General features: G+C 43.8%; 1 protein-coding gene across 3 annotated transcripts in view; it reads right to left on the bottom strand.

Annotated features, from left to right (window-relative positions):
• Window positions 1–1,052: 1,052 nt before the first annotated feature.
• ZC3H12B (zinc finger CCCH-type containing 12B) overlaps window positions 1,053–25,538 on the bottom strand; it is a 76,841-nt gene continuing 52,355 nt past the window's right edge. For 2 of the 3 annotated variants that reach the window (XM_073641066.1, XM_073641068.1), the window contains exons 2-6: window positions 15,128–15,930; window positions 13,134–13,273; window positions 10,914–11,148; window positions 3,572–3,678; window positions 1,053–3,198 (exon numbers count right to left, since the gene is read on the bottom strand). In XM_073641066.1, coding sequence (XP_073497167.1) covers window positions 1,766–3,198; window positions 3,572–3,678; window positions 10,914–11,148; window positions 13,134–13,273; window positions 15,128–15,774 — 2,562 coding nt within the window. In that variant the 5' untranslated portion in view covers window positions 15,775–15,930 and the 3' untranslated portion in view covers window positions 1,053–1,765. Of the gene's footprint in view, window positions 3,199–3,571; window positions 3,679–10,913; window positions 11,149–13,133; window positions 13,274–15,127; window positions 15,931–24,849; window positions 24,994–25,538 lie in introns of those variants that run through there. The other variant, XM_073641067.1, reaches the window with a different exon arrangement.

Here is a 25,538-nt window from a genome sequence, read left to right as displayed (position 1 = left end):
TCTACTAATATATTCATCCAAAATCTATAATAATTCTCCACAGTGGTGGATACTATCATGACGTAGAGCGAGAATCTTTATGCGTTCTCGCATGTAGGGATTCTACATTTTAAAACTTTTGGTACATTTAGAATTTCAATAGATTTTTTACAAAATAATTTGCATTTGGCCCCTCTAAATACGTAGGCCGTAGTCATTGTTACTGGCATGAATACCACTGGTTTAGTGGTTGCATTTAGAGGCATATGGCTATTACTGAGGTATGACAGACGATTCATTGTCACGGCAGAAACCTATGCGCAACAAGAAAAATAACATGTATATTATACATATACAGTACAGACCAAAAGTTTGGACACACCTTCTCATTTAAAGATTTTTCTGTATTTTCATGACTATGAAAATTGTACATTCACACTGAAGGCATCAAAACTATGAATTAACACATGTGGAATTATATACTTACCAAAAAAGTGTGAAACTACTGAAAATATGTCTTATATTCTAGGTTCTTCAAAGTAGCCACCTTTTGCTTTGATGACTGCTTTGCACACTCTTGGCATTCTCTTGATGAGCTTCAAGAGGTAGTCACCGGAAATGGTTTTCACTTCACAGGTGTGCCCTGTCAGGTTTAATAAGTGGGATTTCTTGCCTTATAAATGGGGTTGGGACCATCAGTTGTGTTGTGCAGAAGTCTGGTGGATACACAGCTGATTGTTAGAATTTGTACTATCAGCTGTGTATCCACATGACTTCTGCACAACACAACTGATGGTCCCAACACCATTTATAAGGCAAGAAATCCCACTTATTAAACCTGACAGTGCACACCTGTGAAGTGAAAACCATTTCCGGTGACTACCTCTTGAAGCTCATCAAGAGAATGCCAAGAGTGTGCAAAGCAGTCATCAAAGCAAAAGGTGGCTACTTTGAAGAACCTAGAATATAAGACATATTTTCAGTTGTTTCACACTTTTTTGGTAAGTATATAATTCCACATGTGTTAATTCATAGTTTTGATGCCTTCAGTGTGAATGTACAATTTTCATAGTCATGAAAATACAGAAAAATCTTTAAATGAGAAGGTGTGTCCAAACTTTTGGTCTGTACTGTAAAATAGGTCGTATGTGGTCTCTGAAAGATACAAACAGATCCAAGCGGCCATGAATAGTGTCTTTGTGCAGTCAAGCAAAGACGGCCCATTTTTTTTCTTCTCTAAATCACTAGATAAAACTATACACAGATAGATGGAGGCATCTATCTCTACACATTTATATTGAATTCAACTGCAAGTACACAATTAGGCATGCAATATAATTGCTAACAATGTGAATAGGTGCTTCTATGAACAGCTGAAGAGACAACATAATGCAAGCAACTCATGTGCTTTGATGATCTGCTGGGAACTCCAGCGTCAGAGAGCTTAAGCGGCCCCTTCCATCCTCCTTATTAAGAATAGGAACGAGTGACCTTACCCCCCAAGGAACTGAGGTTTAACCTGTCATGCAGGTTTATCAGGGATAAATATACCTATACAATAAAATATGCACTCCTCCGGGAATGCTGTAAAAGATCACAAAGTGTAGCTTAAAAAATAATAAATACAGGGAAAAAAAAAAAGTTTGTTGTGTCCATACATAGATTACTTGGTGGCAGAAAACTAATAGCTAGGTTATCCAAGTAAGCAAAAATGTGTAGAACACTGCCAGGTTTTATTCAGGCAACTTGATCAATAGATACTATTGTCCAGACAATATAGGTGGGATTAACAGTGGTGATGACCTGATCTCAACTTGGATACAATGACAGCGGCGAGCTGCTGTGCATCCGTCATGTGTGGGTTCTTCTCCATGACTGACAGCACCACCCCTTGAGGAAAGATGTTGCACAAGTTCTTGTAGGTTTGATACTGATGCTCAGGAATGATGTGCTGCTCCCTGGGTTCACTGCTCATAATGGGCCAATGTGGCGACCTCCAGAGCTGCTCCATCTTTTCTGGCATACTCCTTACCATCACGGGCTCATAGCAGGGCTGCATCAGACTATTGCTCAGTGGGTAGGAGTGGTAGCTATACGAGTTTGTGGGGCATGGTAAAGGATCCCAACTGGCATGTTGTTCACGGCACAACGGTGGCCTCCTTTGTCGCATGGGGTTACTCTCGTAAAGACGAGAATCAGAGATGCTATCCATTCTGGTCATCACTAAAGCTCTACCAGGCTGAGCGTTGGCAGCAGGGTGCATACTCTCCGGTACTGGGTAATCTCCTGGACAGCTGGACCTTGCTCCTACCAAAGGATGTTGTATGTGAAGAGCCAAATGCGAAGATGACGGTTTACGAGGCGTTTGCATGGGTTCTTCCTGCCCATAGCTCTGAACCCGAGTTAGTGCTTCATGATAGCCATGTACAAATGGTTGCAGCCTATTCTGTGGAGGTCTTTGAGGCTTTATAGTATCCTCATGGCCTTGGTCTGCAATGCCCAAATAGAGGTCACTGTAAGAAGAGTAAGAATCGCTACTCGTGTGGCTCATGCAGCTGTCAGGACATGGGCTGGAGTTCCTGGAAAAACCTGCTCGGTCTTGTTCAGAGGTGTAGTAGTCCGAGCTGTGCATACTACTTATGCTTAGGTTAGAAAAGTCACTAAGCATTGAGTAATAACCGTGGTCTCCAAGTGACTCGTATTTTGGATAATCCTCAGTGTAACTCACAGAATTGCCATGGCTGTTCGTCACCAAAATCGGTGGGTAGTGTACGCTTGTCATGTGTTCTAGAGAGGATTTCTGGTGAGAAAACTGAGATGACCCTGGTACAGGACTACTTGCTGAGCGAGTGTTCAAAGCACTTACAGCATGACTCTTGGGAGGCGGCAGAGTTGGAACGCTCAAGGCCGACACAAGCGATGGCACAGAGTTAGCCTCTGACTTGCGGGCTGCTGAAAGTCTCTGCTCTGGTTCAACCGCTGAAGAACGAATACTTGGATCAGACTGTCTTTTAGGGGCTATACGTTTAGCTTCAATGGACCCATCTGCCTTGGAAATAGATGGGCCCGTTCCACACTTAACCAGGGCCCCTTCACTCATTGTCTTCACAGCTGACAGCTTAGCACTTATACGGAGCTCGTCAGCCACTGACCGCAGAGGCTGGTTCGCTCGCTCAGGGTGGTAGTACTTGCATTTGTGCCCATAGGTGCATTTTTTTCCTGAAAGTTTTAAAAAAAAAAGAACATAGAATGATAAATATATAAAATACAACTACTAAAATTCAGATTTCTGCTCTGTATATAATAATTTTGCAGGTCCAAAACAACGAAAGGACAGAAAACAATATCACACAGTTAAGTTATGTTGCCATGCAGTAAACAAAAAAGTAATATATAACTAACCAAACCACACACAATGGTATTATTTGAGCTCAAGCTTGACCAACTGTGAGGGCTAAATTATTTGTTGAGCTATAGTTAATAGACAAGCAGATGTTATGTATTCAGTCTCCATTCTCACAATTTCACATATATCACACGGGGAGAGAAAAAAAGCAAAAAAAACACATCCACTCATGTAACATCTACTTACCATACGGACAAGGCTGTTTCTTATGCTCCGGTACAACAGGCTTTTTGCGCAGAAAATTTTCCAAGCTGGGGCCATGTCTTCCTAGAGGATCGTCAGGAGGCATAAACCTGGAAATAAATCGGATTCAGTCAACTCATTAGGTCATGTTGTCAAAAAGTGTACACACAGCATTTATTCTGTGGTGTTCTTTTGTGTGCCGAAAATCCACTGCGTGTAACTAAGTGTATGTGAGTTCATCTAAACGTACGCTAAAAGACTGTTTCACTGTATATTTTTGGTGCTTTTTTTGCAAAAACAGAATTGTGTTTTTAAGTGCAGAATCCCATCAATTCTGCATTTATAGTAAAAAAAAACAAAACAAAAATGCTGCTTCAAATCTGTAATCTAAACGCTTTAAAGACAAAGCATAGAAAAAATTGCAGCAAAAATTATAGAAGTGAAGGTTGCTATTGTCTATTCTGGTGCTGACACCAGCAGATAAAATGCAGTGTATTTTCTTGAGGAAACATGGACTTAGAGAGTTTTGTGTATTTGATGAAATGTGTAAGCAGGTGCTCAATCGGAGGACAATTTCCATGGATACATTAAAATGTTATTAAGGCTACGTCCCCACGATCAGGAATAGCAGAGCATTGAACGTAGCGTATTTTCGCCAAGTCCAAAACAATGCGTTCTAATTGCCGCACTGGTGGTTTGTCAATACATGCGAATCCACCGCAAGTAATGACATTCAATTGATCAAAATCCGTAGCGCTACAGAAATTAACATGCTGCGGCTCGTAAACCTGCACCGCGGGTGAGTTTACGCAGCGTTAAATAGAAGCACAGTGGGCATGGGATTGCTATAAACTGTGCTTGTAACGTAGAACGCAGCGTTTTGGAGGCAGCACAAAACACTACTCTTCCTGATCGTGGGAACATACCCTTACAAACTTTCCATTGTTGAAATAAAGTGGAACATCTTAGCACATTTTGATCAAATTTGTCACATGATGTTTAGATTAGGTCCCTACACCAACAATATAACTGCCCAAATGAAGATTATGGCTGAGCTTCCTTTCTTTTTCAGTTTATACTTTGCAATCTTGACACAACTGCTTAAAAAACGTACGTGTGCAATGGTTCGTTTTTACGTGTGTGCCGTCTGTGCGACACGTACCGGGAATAGAATCCAGAATAGAAATTACAGATTTTTATGTGTTAAAGATATGCAAAGATAGATAGAGAATAGAAATTCGTCACACATATAATTTGTGCCTTGTATGTGTAGCTTACTGTACATCTTTTAACCTAATAAATAAATAAAAAAATGATGTGGGGTCCCCTAAATTTTTTGGTAACCAGCAAAGGTAAAGCAGACAGCTGAGAGCGGATATTATCAGGCTGGGAAAGTCCTTAGTAATTGGGCCCTTCCCAGGATAAAAATATCAGCCCACAGCTACCCAGAAGTGAAGCTTCACATGAGAAGCTCCAATTCTGGGGCTTCGCCTTCCCGATGCTCTGGTGTGTTGGTAATCGGGGTAATGGTAGTTGGGGTTGATGTCAGCTGTGAATTGTCCAAAAATACAGCTGACATCAAGCCTTGTTGTCAGTAATGGAGAGCTGTCTATCAGACACCCACATTACTAACCCAGTAATAAAAAGGAAACACACAAAAAAAAAATATTTAAATAAAGTATCACTCCCCCACACTTTCCCTGGTTCACCACTTTATTAAAAAAAAAAATCCCACGCAAGTCCGACGTAGTCCAAGGGAATCCAGCGAAGTCTATCGAAACCGCCGTACAAAGCCTATGTAGCCTCATTCTAAAGCTCCATAGACTTGGCCAACAGCCACTTCTGAGTCATGCAGAGCTGCCCAAGACGCCACAGCTGACATCAATCACAAACCCCGTTACCCTGATTGCCAACGCACCAGGGTATCGGGAAGAGCCAAGGCGAAGTGCCAGAACTGGAGCATCTCATGTAATGCGCCACTTCTGAGGTGGCTGCAGGGTGGTATTTTTAGGCTGATAAGGGCCCAAAAACCAGGGACGTTCCCAGCCTGATATCAGCTCTCAGATATCTGCTTTACCACGATTGCTGATTACCAAAAATGAAGGGGGACCCCACATCTTTTTTTTTTTTTTTCATTTATTTATGAGGTTATACTATGTACAATAAGATGCACATGCAAGGCACAAATGATATATCTCACGGATATCCATCATCTATCATAGTTGCACATCTTTAATACATAAAACTCTGTAATTTTTATTCTGCATTCTATTTCGGTACGTGTCACATGGATGGCATACGGATACGGATGTCATTCGTGTGCTGTACGTATCTACACAGACCCTTTGACTTTTATTGGCCCTTGTCAACCGTGCTGCTGTCCCATACGTGTCTCCGGTACATGTGAAGGGGGCCTACGGTTGGTTCCCCACATATCAGTTGTGTCCAGCCAGTGGTTCTACACCTAAGCCACATGCTGGAGACAACGGATAGCTAGTTGTCAACCAGTCCATAGCTTAATAAAAAAACGCTACATGTAACCTTTTTGCTTTGGGTCAAAACCAATCAAGACCAGTCCAATGCAATAGATGCGCCAGATGATTGGTAACAATCCTATAGAAATCTATGGGATTACTCCTTGTCGCTTCACTACCACAATAGAGGGAAAAAAAGTAATTATGGCCGATAAATGGAAAACGGTCCTTAACTACATCACTTTGCATCAGAAGGTTTAACCCCTTCCCAATATGGCCAATTTCCATAACTTTTTTATTTTTCTCTCCACATAGACAGGTTTCTTTGCAGGACAAGTTGTACTTCTGAATGACATCATTCATTTTACCACATGGTGTACTGGAAAAAAATCCCAGTATGGTGAAACTGTGAAAAAACCTGCAATTCTGACATTGATAAAAATGGCCTGGCATCATGATTTCCTCATCAGTTCGACTATTGCAATACCTAACTTGTCCAGTTGCTTTTTTATATTAGTGATGGGGACAAAAAAAAAAAAAGAAATAACAAAACAAAAAAATGTTTTCTCTTTTTTTTTTTTATTGTGCCGCCATTTTCCGAGACCCGTAACGTTTTCATTTTTAAGGTCGATAGAGCTGTGCGGCTGCTTATTTTTTGCAAGGCAAGACTAAATTTTTATTGATCAAAATGTCATATCTAGCCCAAAATGGGATGACTTCTACCACTTTTTGTGATAATTCAGCAACTAAAAAAACCCGCAATCTTTGTTTTTTTCTGTTTACAGTATACTGTTTGAGTTAATTATTTTGATAGATCAGACTTATGTCCGCAGTAATGTACGCAGTTGTGCACGCATCTTCTTGTGCAAAGTGGCTTCGGAGATGAGTGGCAGTTACTTCAGAGGCAGTTAGTCAGAGCAGAAGTCAGGTAAACCGCTTACTCTCTTTCAACTATGTTTTAGTTAGCGTTCACCTTTTCCCCTATAGTCCTTCACTTTCTAGTAACCCCACTAACCCCAATACCTAGCAAGGAACTCTTCATCTCTCCCTCCATCCACCTCACCTCCCCCCCTCCTCAGAACTATTCATCAATATTTAATCCTGTATCTCCAAACACAGCCAGCCACCCCTCTCCTACTCCCACCTGCTAACACTTTCTCTGCTCCTCCTCACTGCCGGTGACATCTCTCCAAATCCTGGCCCTCCTCACCACATCCCCACAGTCACCTCCAATCCACGACCTACTACAAACTTTCGCAGCCTTTCTAACCTCATACCCATCCACCTAATCCCCGCTTACCCAGTAGCACTAATAGGAGGTCTATGGAACGCTGGCTCCGTCTGCAACAAACTTTCCTACATCCACAACCTTTTCATTACTAACAAACTTTCCTTCCTCGCCATTACCAAAACCTGGCTCACCCCCTCTGACACAGCCTCCCCAGCAGCACTTTCGTATGGCGGATTCCACCTTTCCCACAGCCCCGCCACAACAGCAAACATGGTGGAGGCGTAGGTTTTCTCCTGTCAGATACTTGCGCCTTCACCGAAATCCCACTGCCGCCCTCCGTTAAACTCCCATCTTTTGAGGTGCACTGTGTGTGCATCTACTCCCCCTCCAACTGGCCGTAATTTACCGACCCCCAGGGCAAACCACCACCTTCTTAGACCACTTCACCACCTGGCTGCTTCACTTCCTTTAAGCTGACATCCCCACTATCATCATGGGTGACTTCAACATCCCCATCGACACTTTCCACTCATCTGTCTCTAAGCTCCTATCCCTCACTTCCTCCTTCGGCCTTGCTCAATGGTCTTCCGCACCCACTCACAAAGATGGTCACACACTGGACCTCATCTTCACCCACCTCTGTTCCCTATCTAACCTCACTAACTCTCCTCTCCCTCTTTCCGACCACAACCTGTTACATTCTCTGCCCTCTCCTCTCCAGGTCCACAATCCCCACTCCAAAAACTTGCACACCCTCACAGAAACCTCAAACACCTTGACCTACACTCACTCTATGAATCCCTCTTCCCTCTTACAGACATAAATTCCTTACATGATACAGATGTTGCTGCTGCTTTATATAATACCACAACAGCCGCAGCCCTCGACTCAGTCGCCCCTCTCACACATACCAACGCTCGCACAAACAGGCAACCCTGGCACACCAACCTTACTAAAGAACTGCGACGGGCCTCCAGGGTTGCTGAGCGGAGATGGAAAAGGTCCCACTCCATCGAACAATTCATCGCATTCAAACAATCCCTCACTATTTTCAAGTCCACACTCACTGCAGCAAAACAAACCTACTTCTCATCTCTCATATCCTCCCTGTCTCACAACCCTAAACAGCTATTCAACACTTTCAATTCTCTCCTCCATCCCCCAGAGCCTCCTCCCTCTCCTCTCAGCCAAAGACTTTGACATCATCGACAAAGCTTTTCCCTAAAGTCCCCACAGCCCCTCCTCATATCTACTCAACCTTCTTCCTCCAAACCCCACTTCTCCACCATTACAGAAGATCAAGTCTCTTCTTTACTCTCCAAGTCACACCTCACCACCTGTGAACTTGATCCAATCCTGTCCCACCTCATCCCTAACCTTACCACAGTCTTCATCCCAACCCTAACACACCTCTTCAACCTGTCACTAACAACTGGTATCTTCCCCTCATGTTTCAAACATGCCTCAATCACACCCATCCTCAAAAAGCCCTCCCTTGACCAATCCTTTCTGACCAGCTACCGCCCCATATCACTTCTACCCTATGCCTCAAAACTACTGGAACAACAAATCCACCATGAACTGTCCTCCCACCTCTCCTCATGTTCCCTCTTCGACAGCTTACAATCTGGCTTCCGACCGCATCACTCGACTGAAACTGCCCTGACCAAAGTCACCAATGACCATTTACCGCCAAATCCAAGCGACACTACTCAGTCCTCCTCCTCCTGGATCTGTCATCTGCCTTTGACACAGTGGACCATTTCATCTTACTACAGACTCTCTCATCTCTTGGTATCACGGACTTGGCCCTATCTTAGATCTCCTCATACCTAACGGACCGGACATTCAGCGTTTCCCACTCACACACCACCTCCTCATCTCGCCCCCTATCTGTCGGTGTCCCCCAAGGTTCAGTTATAGTACCTCAGCTCTTCGCCATCTACACCTTTGGCCTGGAACAGCTCAGAGTCTCACGGCTTTCAGTATCACCTCTATTCTGATGACACACAGATCTACCTCTCTGGACCCGATATCTCCTCCCTTCTAACCATAATCCTACAATGTCTGTCCGCTATCTCATCCTTCTTCTCTGCCAGATTTCTAAAACCTAACATGGATAAAACAGAATTCATCATCTTTCCATCTTTTCACTCATCCCCCCCATCTGACCTATCCATCGTCAATGGCTGCCCACTCTCCCCAGTCCCGCAAGCTCGCTGCCTTGGGGTAACCCTGGACTCTGATCTCTCCTTCAAACCACATATCCAAGCCCTTTCAATTTCCTGCCAACTCCAACTCAAAAACATCTACCGCATTCCTCAGCATAGACTCTGCAAAAACACTAGTGCATGCCCTCATCATCTCCCGCCTCGACTACTGCAACCTCCTGCTCTGTGGCCTCCCTTTCAACACTCTCGCACCCCTCCAATCTATCCTAAACTCTGCTGCCTGACTATTCCACCTGTCCCCCCACTATTCCCTGGCCTCTCCTCTCTGTCAATCTCTTCACTGGCTCCCCATTGCCCAGAGAATCCAGTTCAAAACCCTAACCATGACATACAAAGCCATTCACAACCTGTCTCCTCCATACATCTGTGACCTAGTCTCCCGATACTTACCTGCACGCAACCTTCGATCCTCACAAGATCTCCTTCTCTACTCCCCTGTTATCTCCTCTTCCCACAACCGTATACAAGATTTCTCCTGTGTATCCCCCCTACTCTGGAACTCTCTACCCCAACATATCACTCTCGCCTACCGTGGAAACCTTCAAAAGGAACCTGAAGACCCACCTCTTCCGACAAGCCTACAACCTGCAGTAACCACCGCTCCACGACATTGCTGCACGACCAGCTCTACCCTCACCCATTCCTCATAGATTGTGAGCCCTCGTGGGCAGGGTCCTCTCTCCTCCTGTACCAGTCGCTGACTTGTTTTGTTAAGATTATTGTAAGTGTTTTTGCTATGTATACCCCCTTTTTCACATATAAAGCGCCATAGAATCAATGGCGCTATAATAATAAATAATAAGTGTATTTTATCATCTTTATTTTTTAAGGGGGGGGGGGTAATTTTAACTTTTTTTTCATATTTTTAAAAAAACGTCGCTTTTTTTCTTTTCACTGCATTTACTAGTTTGCCAACTGTCATAGCAACCCATTGGCACCTCGCGATCGCCAATGTGCGCATAGAATGATGCACCCCCATGTCCGTGCGCTGTTAAAGCCGCTACCAAGTACGACAGCGGCTTTTAACAGGTTAACAGTCACAGGCGGAGCTAAGCTGCACACCACCAGAGCTGTTAGAGGCAGGCCCTGGCTGTAACACAACCATTACCTAACGGGTATGGGGCAAGCTCACCCTGTGAGCCCACTCTATACTCCGGCTACTGACTTCCGTCGTACATGTACAGCAGATATCGGTAAGGGGTTAATATGTTGGTCATATTGATTTAAAAGAAAAAGCATAAATGACAAAGTGATTGTGCAATTATTAGGTTTTTGTTTTTTTTTGGGGGGGGGGGGGGATTATACTACAAAACACAACGAGCCATATATCTCTCTGTATTAATGCAACAATTATTAGAAAGGGTGTAATTGGTAATAATTGGATTACATTATTTTTACAGCACACTTACTTGTCATTGACAAATGAATACATAAGAAGCCTTTCTTCAATAAACTTCTTCCATTCAGGCTTCTCATTCTGGAGGTCTCTGTAGTTGTCATTGGACACAATGATGCCGTCAGAATCAAAGGCCAGCTTCACTATAAAGCGGTCATCATAGCAAACCACTCTGCGGCCCTGCACCCTGCGTGATGGAGTGAAGACCAAAATCTTCTCCTTTTCTAGTTTGCGAAGAATCTCTTGATCTAAGGAGACAAAAAATAAATATTAACATCCTGATAAACTGTAACTTCTGGATAATGTTTGGACACAATATGTATCCTGAAGAAGCACCAAATACTTTAAGTACTGGCCAAGTGAAGTATAAAAATAAATATTTTATTTAAACAATTCATAAAACAAAGCCAGAAATTGACATACAAACATATAAGCAGAAAAGACCTCTCATTTATGCCCTCTGGGATATTAATAAATTATCTAAGTGTATAAATGATTACATCTGATATAAATAGCAGACACTATGTTTTTCTTATATACTGCTCTTCAATTATAGGCGTTTCTCCACAATATGTATCTAGCTACGTAATGTGAGCTTTGTTTTTAAGATACATATCGGCCTCTTTGGATAAATACTGGTAAAGACTTCTCGCCAACGATCCCTAGGAGATGAATGGACACAAACTTCTGCGGTACACTATCCTAAAACTCACATTTCATCCATGTTGCGGTAACAAAAGAATGGAGTATCATACAAGTAGCGTTTATAGGGAACCTCCTATTAATCTGATGTTCCTGGTTTATTATTGTGAAACTACTCCCATCTATGACACATAGGTGCAGGGCCGGCGTCAGCACCCGGGCAAGTGCCGGGGCCCTGAGCAGGCGGAGGGGCCCACTGCCATTGGGCATCCGCTGCGCTATGGGACCCATGAGCGGTGCGGTGCCGGTGTCAGCGCCCGCCACCCCCCACCCCCCGGTGTCAGCGCCGGCACAATACTTACCCCTCCCCGTGCCTCCGCAGCGTCTTCCGCGTCCTCTGACTGTGAAGTTTCAGGTCAGAGGGCGCGGTGATGTCTTTATACCGCGCGCGCTCTCTCCTGACCTGTCACAGTGCAGAGCGGGAAGACGCGGGCGACGCTGGAGTCTGGAGCAGCGCCAGCAGCAGGTAAGAAGTGAGGTGAGTATTGGATTTTTTTATTTTTTTCATGTATGGGGGCATGGGACATTATATGGTGTGTGGGGGGGGGTGTGTGTGTGTGTGACATCCTGCATGGGGCATTATATGGTGGGGGTGTGTGTGACATCCTGCATGGGGCATTATAAGGGAGGGGGGGGGGGGGGGTGTGACATCCTGCATGGGACATTAATTATAAGGTGAGGGGGGGTGCAACATCCTGCATAGGGCATTATAAGAGGGGGAGGGGGGAAGTGACATCCTGCATGGGGCATTATAAGAGGGGGAGGGGGGAAGTGACATCCTGCATAGGGCATTAAAAGGGGGGGGTGACATCCTGCATGGGGCATTATAAGGGGGGGGTGACATCCTGCATGGGGCATTATAAGGGGGGGGGGGGGGGGGGGGGAGACAGCCTGCATAGAGCGTTATATGGGGGCCAGTATTCTGTATGGAGCGTTTTATGGGGGCCAGTATTCTGTATGGAGCGTTATATGGGGACCAGTATCCTGTATGGAGCGTTCTATGGAGACCAGTATTCTGTATGGAGATTTATATGGGGACCAGTATTCTGTATGGAGATTTATATGGGGACCAGTATCCTGTATGGAGCATTATATGGCGGCTAGTATCCTGTATGCAGCACTATATGGGGACCAGTATCCTGTATGGAGCGTTATATGGGGACCAGTATCCTGTATGGAGCTTTATATGGGGACCAGTATCCTGTATGGAGCATTATAAGGAGGTCAGTATCCTGTATGGAGCATTATATGGTGCCCATAATACTGTATGGAGGACTATACTGTCCGGTCTGCACTGTGAGGATTCGCCGGTTTCTGAGCTATTGTAGAATTTACAATAGATATCGCTCATGTAATGTAGTAAGTGAAATCTTTGCATTGCACTATATATATATATTTCTCTGTGGTATCTGTGCATCATGAATCGTGGTATGTGCTAAAGGGGCCCAGTGAGACTCTTTCGCCCAGGGCCCACAAAAACCTGGAGCCGCCCTGCATAGGTGAGTGACACAGCTGTAATAAGGGTAAGTACCAGTGATTGGGGCATCAGGTCGGGACTGTTCTTTTCTCCATGCCGGCACAAACACCGTAATATCCTTATGTGCTTTCTCAAGAAACCACTCTACAGCCAGCTGTATTCCTCGACAGGAAAACACTTCTTTATTGCCATGGCTGAAAAAAATGAGAAACAAAACAAATAAGGAATGTACAGAGCATGACACTATTATAGCTCTATTCCTTCCACACCGCTGAGTAAATGATCAGTAAAGTCATTAACAATTCATTGCTCTTCCTCTTTTGTAGAGTATTTGCACTTGCACTTTTTACTGCCATGTGCATGAATGTACAGTAAAGGAGGAATCTGGCTATGTTTTGTATCTGCAATAAAGGGAAGCGCATATATTAGACTTTAGACGGCCGGGCCATCAGCAGCGGGGATCGGCAGACAATACAATGTGTATGGGGGTCTCCTGACTCAGCCTCGACAGATGATATAGGGGGAGATAAAAGGCCACTCGTGTGAATGTTGGAGTCGGGAGAGATAGCTCTACTCCGGATGTTTGCATGTGTATGGCCAGCTTTAGACTGATGATATTTATTCATCTATTTTAAACTTCACTTTATAAATTCATTATAAAATCAGAATAATTTATGAAGTTTGTTCTATATGATTCTGCAGGTTAATCTGACATTGTGTGGGGAGACGAGGCAACTGTACGACGCCCAGTAAGAATCATACACTGGCTCTATCCTAATCAATAGGACCATTGTACAACACCGGCTGGGCGTCATACAGTTGCCATGGTAACTTTACCACCCAGTGTGCGGCTTCGTCTCTTCACGCTCAGTGTTACACTGGGTAGGAGATTACGCCTGGGGGTGAACTTTACTGACTAAGATGAATTTGTCATAAGACAATGAAGAAGAGGGATCATCAGATGGGTGGAATAAACAACCATCACTCACAACCACTGCAAATATGCTATACACACACACACACACAGATAGATAATGACGAGTCACAAGGTCACATATCATGTAATACATCCTAATACTACTCTGTGTATTTCACTCCATTACTAGCCCTAATGAGTATATGAACTCCAGTAATGAATACTGGAATATGAAGTCCACTTCCATTCGCTGATAACCTCATTTTTTTTATGCAAATTTTGTAGGAGAGAATACCTAAGTAACTGGCACCGCATGCATTATTATTATTATTTTCTTTTCCAGATTTGATGCATTTTCATGCAATGTTACAGCTCGGAGGTTGCAAGGAGTCATAATATGGATTTATGCAGGAGCACTCCTAGGGGATCTGTCACCAGGTGTTTGACACCTAATCGGAAACTAGTATAATGGTAGAGACCAGAGAGAGACCCTGATTCCAGGGATGTGTCACTTACTGGGCTGCTTGCCCAGTAGTTTTCATATAAATCACTGTTTTATCAGCAAGAGATCATCACTAAAGAACTGCCACAGATAGTCCTCCATATTCATGAGCTCTATAACCCCGCCCTTAGCACTGATTGGCACCTTACTACATATGCACAGTGCATACAGAAAGCTGCCAATAAGTGGTGTGGGCAGAGTTATACAGGGCTCAGCATGTAGAGAACTGCAGATCTGGCAGAGAAAACACTTGATTTTATCAAAGCAGCCCTTTAACTGACATCTCTGGAATCAGGATCCATGCCCCTACATTATGCTGCTCTCAGATTCGGTCACAGTCACAAAAAAAACTGCTGACCGATTCCTTTTAAGGTGCCCATGCATCTCTTACATAGCTATTGGTTAAATGCTAATGCAGATGACATCTATTTCTCCCAACTCCCCACACAAACACCCAACAGTGTTCATATATAGCGCCAGTGGGCTTGGCTGACTTAGCTAATGTTGATCCCATTGTTCAGTTAGAAATGACCATTTGGGACCGAAATGTTTTTTTTTTTCCAAGTGATCAATAAGCGTCTCGCCATCTAAAATAATAAATAATACTTTTAAGTATATTTGTAAACTGACCTCATCGCCACGTTGCTTCCATCGATGACAATGGGTCTGAGGTTGTCCGTGTTGTCGACAATTTCATCTTCTAAAGATAGCTCTGGACTTGCAATCTCTTTGGTGCAAGGGCCTCTTGGTACTAGGCTGGCAGTGACCATGTCTCCACTGCCCTGTGCTTCTGACTCTCCCTTATTTCCCAATCTCACCAGCTCTGCCAGGATATCATTGATAAGGGCGTCTGCACCCAGCTTATTGAGGACAGCTTGGATTTGATCTCCACTGTATCCCAACTTTAGGGCGAAGTCCATCTTAGCTTGATACTCCTTGTCCAGGTGACTTTTAGTATCTAGCAGCTTTGTTTGGTGCTCCGGCAGAACTTGAATGCTGCCTTGTGAAAAGCTGGGACGGTCCAAACACGGTGATCTACAAAGTTGTCTGTGTGGCTTACTTGCAATGTCTATACCTTGAAAAAGCGTATTGACATAACTCCCAATTCCACTCCGGCCTCCCTGTTCGGCTTCACTCTCTGAGCTGGTCCATTCATCAGATTCACTGCAGTCTCCAAGGTCTTGTGAGTAGTCCATTTCATTTGCAGCCGCCCTTTCTTCTTTGGACGGCCTCTTCTTTTCCATTTCCAGTTTTCTGACCATGGACCAGGCCGTCATCACGTTTAGCAGACGACCAGAGATCTTCAAGCTCCCCCTCTTTCACTTAATTACAGCTGTAATTTATGGCATCTTCCAGGCTGTGCGACCCCACCTCAGCTTAGGGATGTAAGGTCTTGCAAGGAATGCTCTGGGATACAGGTAACAAATGTATTCCTGCAAAAGAGAATACACAAGATTAGTGCAAGGGACACAGGAATAATAAGAGGCTTGAATGGCAAATTCAGAATATCATCACGGGAAAGCAAAATCTTGCAAAAGTTTTGACATGACAATGTCATTCTAACTAGAAACTGGCAGTATGGCTACCGTGCTCCGGAATGGGCTACCGCTATTTATGCAGCAGGGAATAAACTAAAGGGGTTCTTCTTTCACACAAAAAAAGTGATGTGAAAACAGAAAACCAGTTCCTCTATTTCACGTAAGCTCTGTTCACATGAACAGTTTATATGAGGATATAAGAGTGGAAATGAAATGTACTAAAGCGCCCAAAAATGTTCTCCATTTGTCTCCGTTCCGTCTGCTGAACATTCTTAGAATGGAACGTAAAAAGCATGTGTCTGCACAACTCTTTTTTTCCAACTAAAGAAAGGACAGCAGATGGATTGGAGGGGATGGAGTTTATGAACATTACAGTCTATTGCAAACGGATCATAACAAATGGTTATCGTCCGTCAACAGTTCTGGTTTTAGTGCTGTACATGGTCAGAACACTAACGGTTCACAGACGCCTCTAATAAAAACAAATGTAAAAAAAGAGGCAAAATGAAAACCAAAGTTATTTACCTTTTTAAAATACTGGATCTGTAGCAAAAATGCCATCATGCTCTCGATCCCAAATTACAGAATTTTTCCCCTTATTAAAATTAATGTGATCTGTATAACAAAGATCCCAATCACTTCACACATTTTTTTTTGGTGTGCTGTCAATGTGTGGTGATATAACTGTAGCTGACCATCATGGATTTACACCCATGATGTATTAGTTTTGTTTATGGGATACAGACATTAAGCAGATCGTTGTAATTTTCTACCTATTTCCTGAAATGTAAAAATAGTAACTGCAAAATCAAGACTTTCTTAGAAACATTTTCAATCTCCACAAATCCAGTGCCGCACATTAAGGCTATTTGCCCACAATGCAGAAATGCTCCGGATTTTTTCCTGAGCGTTTCTGCATCTCCCTGGCAGAAAAAAACGCATGCGGATTGTACATGCGGATTGTACATGCGGATTGTACATGCGTTTTTCCTGCCAGGGACAAGCGGATGTGGAGCGTTCTTCACATGCATTTCCACATGCGGGTTGACAAGCGCTTTCCAAGCGATTTTAGCATCACTTGGAAAGTGCTTGTCAACTTGGTCACACTATATAAATCCATGCAACCGGCATGGATTTATATAGTGTGACCGAAAGAATGTCAAAAAATAAATATATACTTACCTTCCGATGGCCCCCGGAGTCTTGCTTCGCTCCATCCTGGCTTGCCTGCAGCTCGCGGTACATTACACTGAAGGACCTGCCATCACATGACTAAATGACGTCAGCGCAGGTCTTTCAGTCCACCGCGATATGCTGGCAAGTGAAGACGAGCGCAGCGGGGGCCATCAGAAGGTGAATATAATACTTATTTTTTATTTTATTCTTTTTTTTACAGGTTCTATGGTACCCGGGTCCAGAGGAGAGTCTCCTGTCCTCCACACCGGGGTACCATCCGCACATTGGAACGCTTGGATTCCGCATGTACAGATCCAGTGATGCAGATTCCATGCGTTCCAATGAAAGTCAATGGAGGCGAAAAAGCAGCGCTTCCGCAAAATAATTGGTAGTGCTGCGTTTTTTTCTGCAATGATAATCCGCAGCGGAAATTACAGCAGCATGTGCACAGCACATGCGGATTATCATTGGGGAACATTGCAGGCCTTCTACCAAGCGTTTTTAAAGCGTTTCTGCAGCATTTTTGCCGCTGCGGAAACGCTTAAAAAATGCATCGTGGGCACACAGCCTAATGCAACTAAATGGGCATGTACCTCATAAAGTAAATGACTCTGCTCTTTCTTTCAAACCGCAAGTCCATGACCTTAACACCTCCAACTCAAAACTTTTCCTGTATCCTTCCTCAACCCACAGTCAACAAAAGGTCACTACATGCCCTCATCATCTCCCGCCTAGACTATTGCAATATCCTGCGCTGTGGTCTCCCATCTAACATTCTCGCACACCTCTAAACTATCCTATTAATCTGCTGCCCGATTAATACACCTCTACTCTCTGCCAATCCCATCACTGACTCCACGTTATTAACAAGGAGTTACAACTTGTTGTAAGTAAAGATGATGTTGCTAAGATAAATGCCCCATTATTGCCTCGATACATGTCCCCATTTTTGGTTCCTCAGGAGGCCCATAAAACAGGGACATATGCACCAAAAGGATAGATGAGCCCGCAATAACGATAGAAACAGGGGCATTTATCTTAGCAACATCATCTATACTTACAACAAGATAAGTTTCCATTTAATGCATTACCATTGTTATACTGTGCATATTTGTTGGTTGCATTTGACTGTTATGCAACAAATTGTTTAGTCTTAGGGCTAACCAGCACCAATTAGGGAGAGCCGCCGTGGAGTAGCCAAGTTGCCAGCTTTAAGTAGGGTGCCAACCTCCACTGCTATGTAGGTATCAGCATATAGGCTTTTTGACTTTGGGCCTTGTTAGCCAAAATATACATGTAGTACCTGATCATCATCATAGACTAGTGAGAAACTTGTCTTGTCGGTTATTATATGCACTTTTGTCACTTAATTAGCTCAGTATACTTAGAGATTTGTGCTAATATAACAGAGGGGGTTGATCCAGCACTTCCAATACAACGTATATTTTTATTTAGAAAATTTCATCCATAAAAGATATATAATTCCATAAGGTAGGTTATGAATAAGAAGTATCACTTTGAAACGCGTCAAACAATACCCTGAATGTATGTATCTGCCTTGGGACTATTTCCTCAGATGACACACTTTTCCATATGTTTTTGTGGACTTCTTATGGAATTATATATCTTTTATGGATGAAATTTTCTGAATAAAAATATACGTTTTATTGGAAGTGCTGGATCAATCGCCTCTGTTATATGGACTATTCCCTTTGGAACTTGGATCCGTGCACACCTGCATCTGTGAATAGGTGAGCTGATTGCCTACAATTTTTATTTGTGCTAATATCATTTGGGACCCCAGTTAAACCTCCAATTTGCTTACAATTTGTAGGAGGTAGTTGGGTGCTGGCCCTTTATACAACTGGTGGGCTGGGAATTCCGAGAACTGGGTTGATATTCCACAACCCCTAGTTCGGACCCTACTCATACATTTTGGTAGCTGGGTGGTCCATGAGTGTTACTGGATGTGTTCACACTTAGGCTATTTGTTGTGTCCGCTTTTTAACATTATCAATAATAAAATTGTGTTGTTTTTTTTTTAGGCTAAATGTTAGCTATAAAAAATACAAAATACAAGATACCAGATATACTCACTGATGAGTTCTTCCCTCTTCAAACTTTGCGTGTCATTGTTTTGCTGAACAAATCTTTCTCGCTTCAATTAGTTATTAAAACCCTTGACATTTTGTCATCATCTATCACAAGAGATATGATTGAACCAAAGCTTGGGCTTTCTCATTTGGCCATTAACCACTTGGCAATAACATCCTGCAATCCATTCTCGCTTACCCTAGAACGTCCCTCTACACACTCAAAAGGACTCTTCAAAAATTCAATTACAATAATAAAAGCAGGGTAAAGTGTCTGAAAAACAAGGAAGAAGATGTAAAAGCAGGTCACGTCACCTTCTAGAGGCATCATGACATCAGCTCCAGCCTACGTCCACCTACTCTATAATGGCACACTTCTAGCCATGTTGACAAGGATTGACAATGATGCGTGAGGCGCAGCAGACATCAGATAGGGGAGCTACAAAGTGTTATATTTGCATGTTTATACGTGGAAGTCATATTATACGTCTGAGTATATGCCACCTCTTTGATAAACAGGAAAATAAGTACATGTTATATGTAGCGGGATCATGCAATTACTTCAACAAAGCCCGTCTGTTGCAGAGGATTTTCTTTTTTTATTCCAATTTCGTCAGAGCATTAGAGCGCTATATCTAGTGTATAAGGCAGGAATAACTTACAGCATATACATGAAATGTACCTATAGGATCTACTCACCTGGCAAAGGTACAAAATGTGGCCTGATATATGTTGGTAGAACTTTTTATCAACTATAGGAAAGAAGAGCAGATTGAGCTTTTCTATAAAGTGGGTCAGTACAATGGGCTGGTATATACATCAGGAATCTTTCCTAGTATAGAGCAGATAATCCTGTGGCAAAATGCACTGTCCCCCAGTAACTTAAATTCTCTCTAACACAACCCAGAATACATAAGTGGATATCCATTACCAGCTATGGAGACGCTGACAAAGCAGCACGTGATTATAAGTTCAGATTCACATTTCCTTTCCAATGTGAGTCATGAAGTGAGATCACAGGGTGATTTATTTTTTTGGGAAAAGTTCCCATGAGGAAATAAACCAATTTTGATTTTTTTTTTTTTTGCCCTCAGGTCCTATTTACATACAGTCATGTCATATTTATGGGTTACCAAGACGTGAACAAGCCATCAATCAGAGAAACAAAGCACTCTAGGCAGACTAGACAATGCAGGAAAAAAAGATACAAAAGCAGCACAAATATCTCCAAAATGAAAGATCGTAAAAAAGCAAATGAACAAAACAAAAAACAAACAAACATGTAAAACGTCTTAAGGCCACGCCACATATGAAAACTAGAGAAGAAAGGATGCGGATAGTATATTTACTGTAGTGTAGGTTGTAATTGTTTGCAGTGTAGCAGGTTTTCTTGTGGCCCAATGGAAAGGTCACATTAAATGAATATTGTTCATTTAGTAGTAAATATCTTTAATTTAAAATATCTTGTAAATGGCTCATATTATATAATAAGCAGTAATCACATTAACTGAAGACACGTCATAACTGTATCCCCTATTCTGTGGATGTATGATTTAACAATTAATGGTTACAATATAAATCTAATCCAGGTAATCTGTTTTTCTGTAACAGCAGGTTATATTCACTGTGGGGGTACTAAAAAAGAATAAAATAAAAATTGAATATCCAGGATTGGTCTGTGGAAGCCACAGAAATAATAAAACATGCTGTGGATTATAGAATCCACAATGCGCTCATTGCCCGGTGCACGGGGTATAGAATAGATCATTTACAAGCATTTCCTGCTGAACGTTGGTGTAGGAACGTGGCCTTAGTAACCCTAACTAGTGGCAGAGGAGCTTTTATTAGAAATGATTGCATAAGATCTTCCAGCATCACAGCTGAACGCTGACATCACCGGCGAGCGAGCGCAGTGAGACTTGTGAAATCAGGGCTCCTGACTTTCTCTGATGTCACTGCAGCATCTACCATACAGTAAGTGAATGCAAATGGAATTCACAGGATAGGTTTGAAAGTAAAACTGTAAGTGTCCTTCATTGATTCACTTTGTCCAGTCAAATACAGTGGATTTAGTATAGAGAACGGAGAATGGCTCTCGCTGGTTCCTGATCCCTATAGATCAATCTTTTACAACATACCGGTATCTGACTGCACTGTAACATTTTAGGTTTATTATAACTTGCTCTGTCCCTTCAAAAAGCAGCAGCAAAACATTCATTATTACATCAAAGAAGCCCCACCATTACATAAGCTTTTCTGTGATGAAAAGTTGACCAATTATAGAATATCTTTCTCCGAACACAAAACGGTGAGGTCATGGCGACTGCATAAAAAAAAGCTGGACGCCGTCATGCTAGGTGACAATAATATATAACCACCAATTAGACAATACCCTTTCCATGATGAAAAGCCTGGTGCACAATCAGTTAATATCCACAGCATCTGTAGGCACCCCGGCAGAGGTTTGATGGGTGCGGGGGACCATGAGAACAGCACCATCATTGTGCCCTTTCCTATAAGAATTCCTCATTCCTCCTCATGCAAACACTGGGAGATTGCATCAATAAGGAAGTTGTGTTTTTATTTTTAAGGCTCCTTGTGCCTTCCTGAAACCCGCCCTCATTACTGTCATATTAGGCTTCATCTGACCTGGTATGGGGGATTATTCGGTGTACACTGAGGGACTTTTCCACCAAATATCAATGTAGTCTCATATCATGCAATAAGGAATAGATGTGATCACAAAACATTACACTACAACATGCTAGATAAAAAGGCAGAAAAGTTTTACTGAGTACAGTAGATATGTCATAGCCACTAGTATATGCCTCCTCCGCGATCAGTGGGGGTCTGCACTCGGCTCCTTCACCTGGATGGAGCCCCCCTGTCCACTGGATTGCTGTGCAGGAGACGCAGCACTGATCACAAAGTGGCAACGTATTGTGATATAACATCAGTTTACGAAGGGGATTCCCGTCTCGTAAAGTAAACCATGTGACCATACATATCTTTAATATCAATTATAAATGAACAAACATAATATAAATACAACGCAAAGCGCTCATAACTAAGGACACACGGGAAACCACCATAGTATTATATATAAAAGGTGGCACAAATCCTAGGTGACTCCCATTATTTCAAAGAAAAATTGTAGGCAATCAGCTCACCTATTCACAGATGCAGGTGTGCACGGATCCAAGTTCCAAAAGGAGTAGTCCATATAACAGAGGCGGTTGATCCGGCACTTCCAAAAAAACGTGTATTTTTATTCAGACAATTTCATCCATAAAAAATATATAATTCCATAAGAAATCCACAAAAACATATGGAAAAGTGTGTCATCTGAGGAAATAGTCCCAAGGGAGATACATTCAGGGTAATGGCTGACGCATTTCGAAGTGATACTTCTTATTCATAACCTATCACTTCGAAACTCGTCAACCATTACCCTGAATGTATCTCCCTTGGGACTATTTCCTCAGATGACACACTTTTCCATATGTTTTTGTGGATTTCTTATGGAATTATATATTTTTTATGGATGAAATTGTCTGAATAAAAATACACGTTTTATTGGAAGTGCCGGATCAACCGCCTCGGTTATATGGACTCCCATTATTTACCTTGCAGCACAGCTCACCATGAGACAGAAATAATGAGGCACTGGGAGAAATCAATGGACCCTTGTGACAATCCTACAGACACATTAGGATGCTTCTCCTGTGATTGATGCACAGCCATCATCATCATACAGTGAAAAAGCACAATATCAATATTCATTAAAAGTTCACTGATCAAACTGAACCCGTTTTACAGTTTTCTTCTTGGTCGGCTATATACCTCTTGTGCTGTGTGAACAGGGCATTTTTTATGGCTGCCCTTCTACGATTGTCAAAAGTTTCCTATAGCTCAGGATCTTAGCTGTATAGTGACTGCTGTGTACCAAGAGGTTCGCAGGAACGCCTAATGCAAGTGTCTCTGAACGCTGGTACTACAATGAATGAAAGTGCCACTACAATGAATGAGAGTGCCAGCACCGATCTGAGCGGTGGTACTACGATGAATGAGAGTGCCAGCACCGATCTGTGCGGTGGTACTACGATGAATGAGAGTGCCAGCACCGATCTGAGCGGTGGTACTACAATGACAGAGTGCCAGCACCGATCGGAGCGGTGGTACTACGATGACAAAGTGCCAGCACCGATCGGAGCGGTGGTACTACAATGAATGAGAGTGCCAGCACCGATCGGAGCGGTGGTACTACAATGAATGAGAGTGCCAGCACCGATCGGAGCGGTGGTACTACGATGAATGAGAGTGCCAGCACCGATCTGAGCGGTGGTACTACGATGAATGAGAGTGCCAGCACCGATCTGAGCGGTGGTACTACAATGAATGAGAGTGCCAGCACCGATCGGAGCGGTGGTACTACAATGAATGAGAGTGCCAGCACCGATTTGAGCGGTGGTACTATGATGAATGAGAGTGCCAGCACCGATCTGAGTGGTGGTACTACAATGAATGAGAGTGCCAGCACCGGTCTGAGCGGTGGTACTACGATGAATGAGAGTGCCAGCACCGATCTGAGCGGTGGTACTACGATGAAGGAGAGTGCCAGCACCGATCTGAGCGGTGGTACTACAATGAATGAGAGTGCCAGCACCGATCTGAGCGGTGGTACTACAATGACAAAGTGCCAGCACCGATCTGAGTGGTGGTACTATGATGAATGGGAGTGCCAGCACCGATCTGAGTGGTGGTACTACAATGAATGAGAGTGCCAGAACCGATCTGAGCGGTGGTACTATGATGAATGAGAGTGCCAGCACCGATCTGAGCGGTGGTACTACGATGAAGGAGAGTGCCAGCACCGATCTGAGCGGTGGTACTACAATGAATGAGAGTGCCAGCACCGGTCTGAGCGGTGGTACTACAATGACAAAGTGCCAGCACCGATCTGAGTGGTGGTACTATGATGAATGGGAGTGCCAGCACCGATCTGAGTGGTGGTACTACAATGAATGAGAGTGCCAGCACCGATCTGAGCGGTGGTACTATGATGAATGAGAGTGCCAGCACCGATCTGAGCGGTGGTACTACGATGAAGGAGAGTGCCAGCACCGATCTGAGCAGTGGTACTACAATGAATGAGAGTGCCAGCACCGATCTGAGCGGTGGTACTACAATGACAAAGTGCCAGCACCGATCTGAGCGGTGGTACTACAATGAATGAGCGTGCCAGCACTGATACTGTCCTGCATCCCCCCTGGGCACAGGTGAGTGTCAGACATGTGGATGGTACCCAGGAGGGCCCCTGGGGCAGCATGGTACGGGGCACTCCATGGCCCCACTGTATATCCTCCGGTATCAGTCAGGGCTCACTCATCAGTTACAGGAGAATTAAGTGACTTTTTTTCCTGGTTCTTTTAAATCAGAGTATTTCCTGCTGAGGACAGGCACCATCCCCGCACATCACTGCCGCCCCGGCCACCAGGACCAGCACTGCCCCAGCAGCCTGCCCTCGGCGAGCACACAGCCTTACCTGCCGATCCCGGGAGATGCAGCGGACAGCGGCCGTGTGTGATCGCTCCAGCCCGGGCTGCCGTCCTGACATCGGAGTAGGGAGCTCGGCCCCGCCTCCCGGGACAGGGGAATTCACCGTCATGTGACCAGCACGTGACTGGAGCAGGGAAGTGCCGCACACAGTGGGCAGCCGATCCCGGAGCCCGTGCTGTTCTGGGGCTTACCGGCATCATGTGGGGAGATGACGGGGGAGGGGGAGCGCTCACATCACCTGCTCTGCTGGCCTGGGGTCATCAGGGGGAGAACTCACAGCACAACACTGGATCTGCACAGCCCTGCTGCCAGAATACAGCTGCTGCTCTGAAAAACGGACTGCACACGGATCACAAGTGTGGAGACAATCGGAACACTTTCTGGATGAAACGCGGCCATTTTTTTATACGCTCATGTGAATCTACCCCAGAGGAAATATTCACCCCAAGGAATGGGGGAAATCAGTGCAAAAAACGCACATAACATGTGCCCTGTGCTTTTCAATGAGAAAATCCTGGTTGTGCCCCACAGGATAAGTTTTTGTCAGGATTCCTAGGAGTACAAAGATGGCAGACACCCCAGCGCTGGGCATTATGTGGCCACAAGATCATTATGATGCTGATTTATGGGCATTGGTGAGATCCAGGCATAGTGCCAGACAGGGCTGCGGAGTCA

This window comes from Phyllobates terribilis, unplaced genomic scaffold (genome assembly GCF_046119375.1).
Source record: "Phyllobates terribilis strain yellow unplaced genomic scaffold, ASM4611937v1 Scaffold_7__3_contigs__length_470593459, whole genome shotgun sequence".
Classification (NCBI taxonomy): domain Eukaryota; kingdom Metazoa; phylum Chordata; class Amphibia; order Anura; family Dendrobatidae; genus Phyllobates; species Phyllobates terribilis.
Note: the sequence above shows the minus strand (reverse complement) of the source record. Positions and strands in the feature narration are given on the sequence as shown.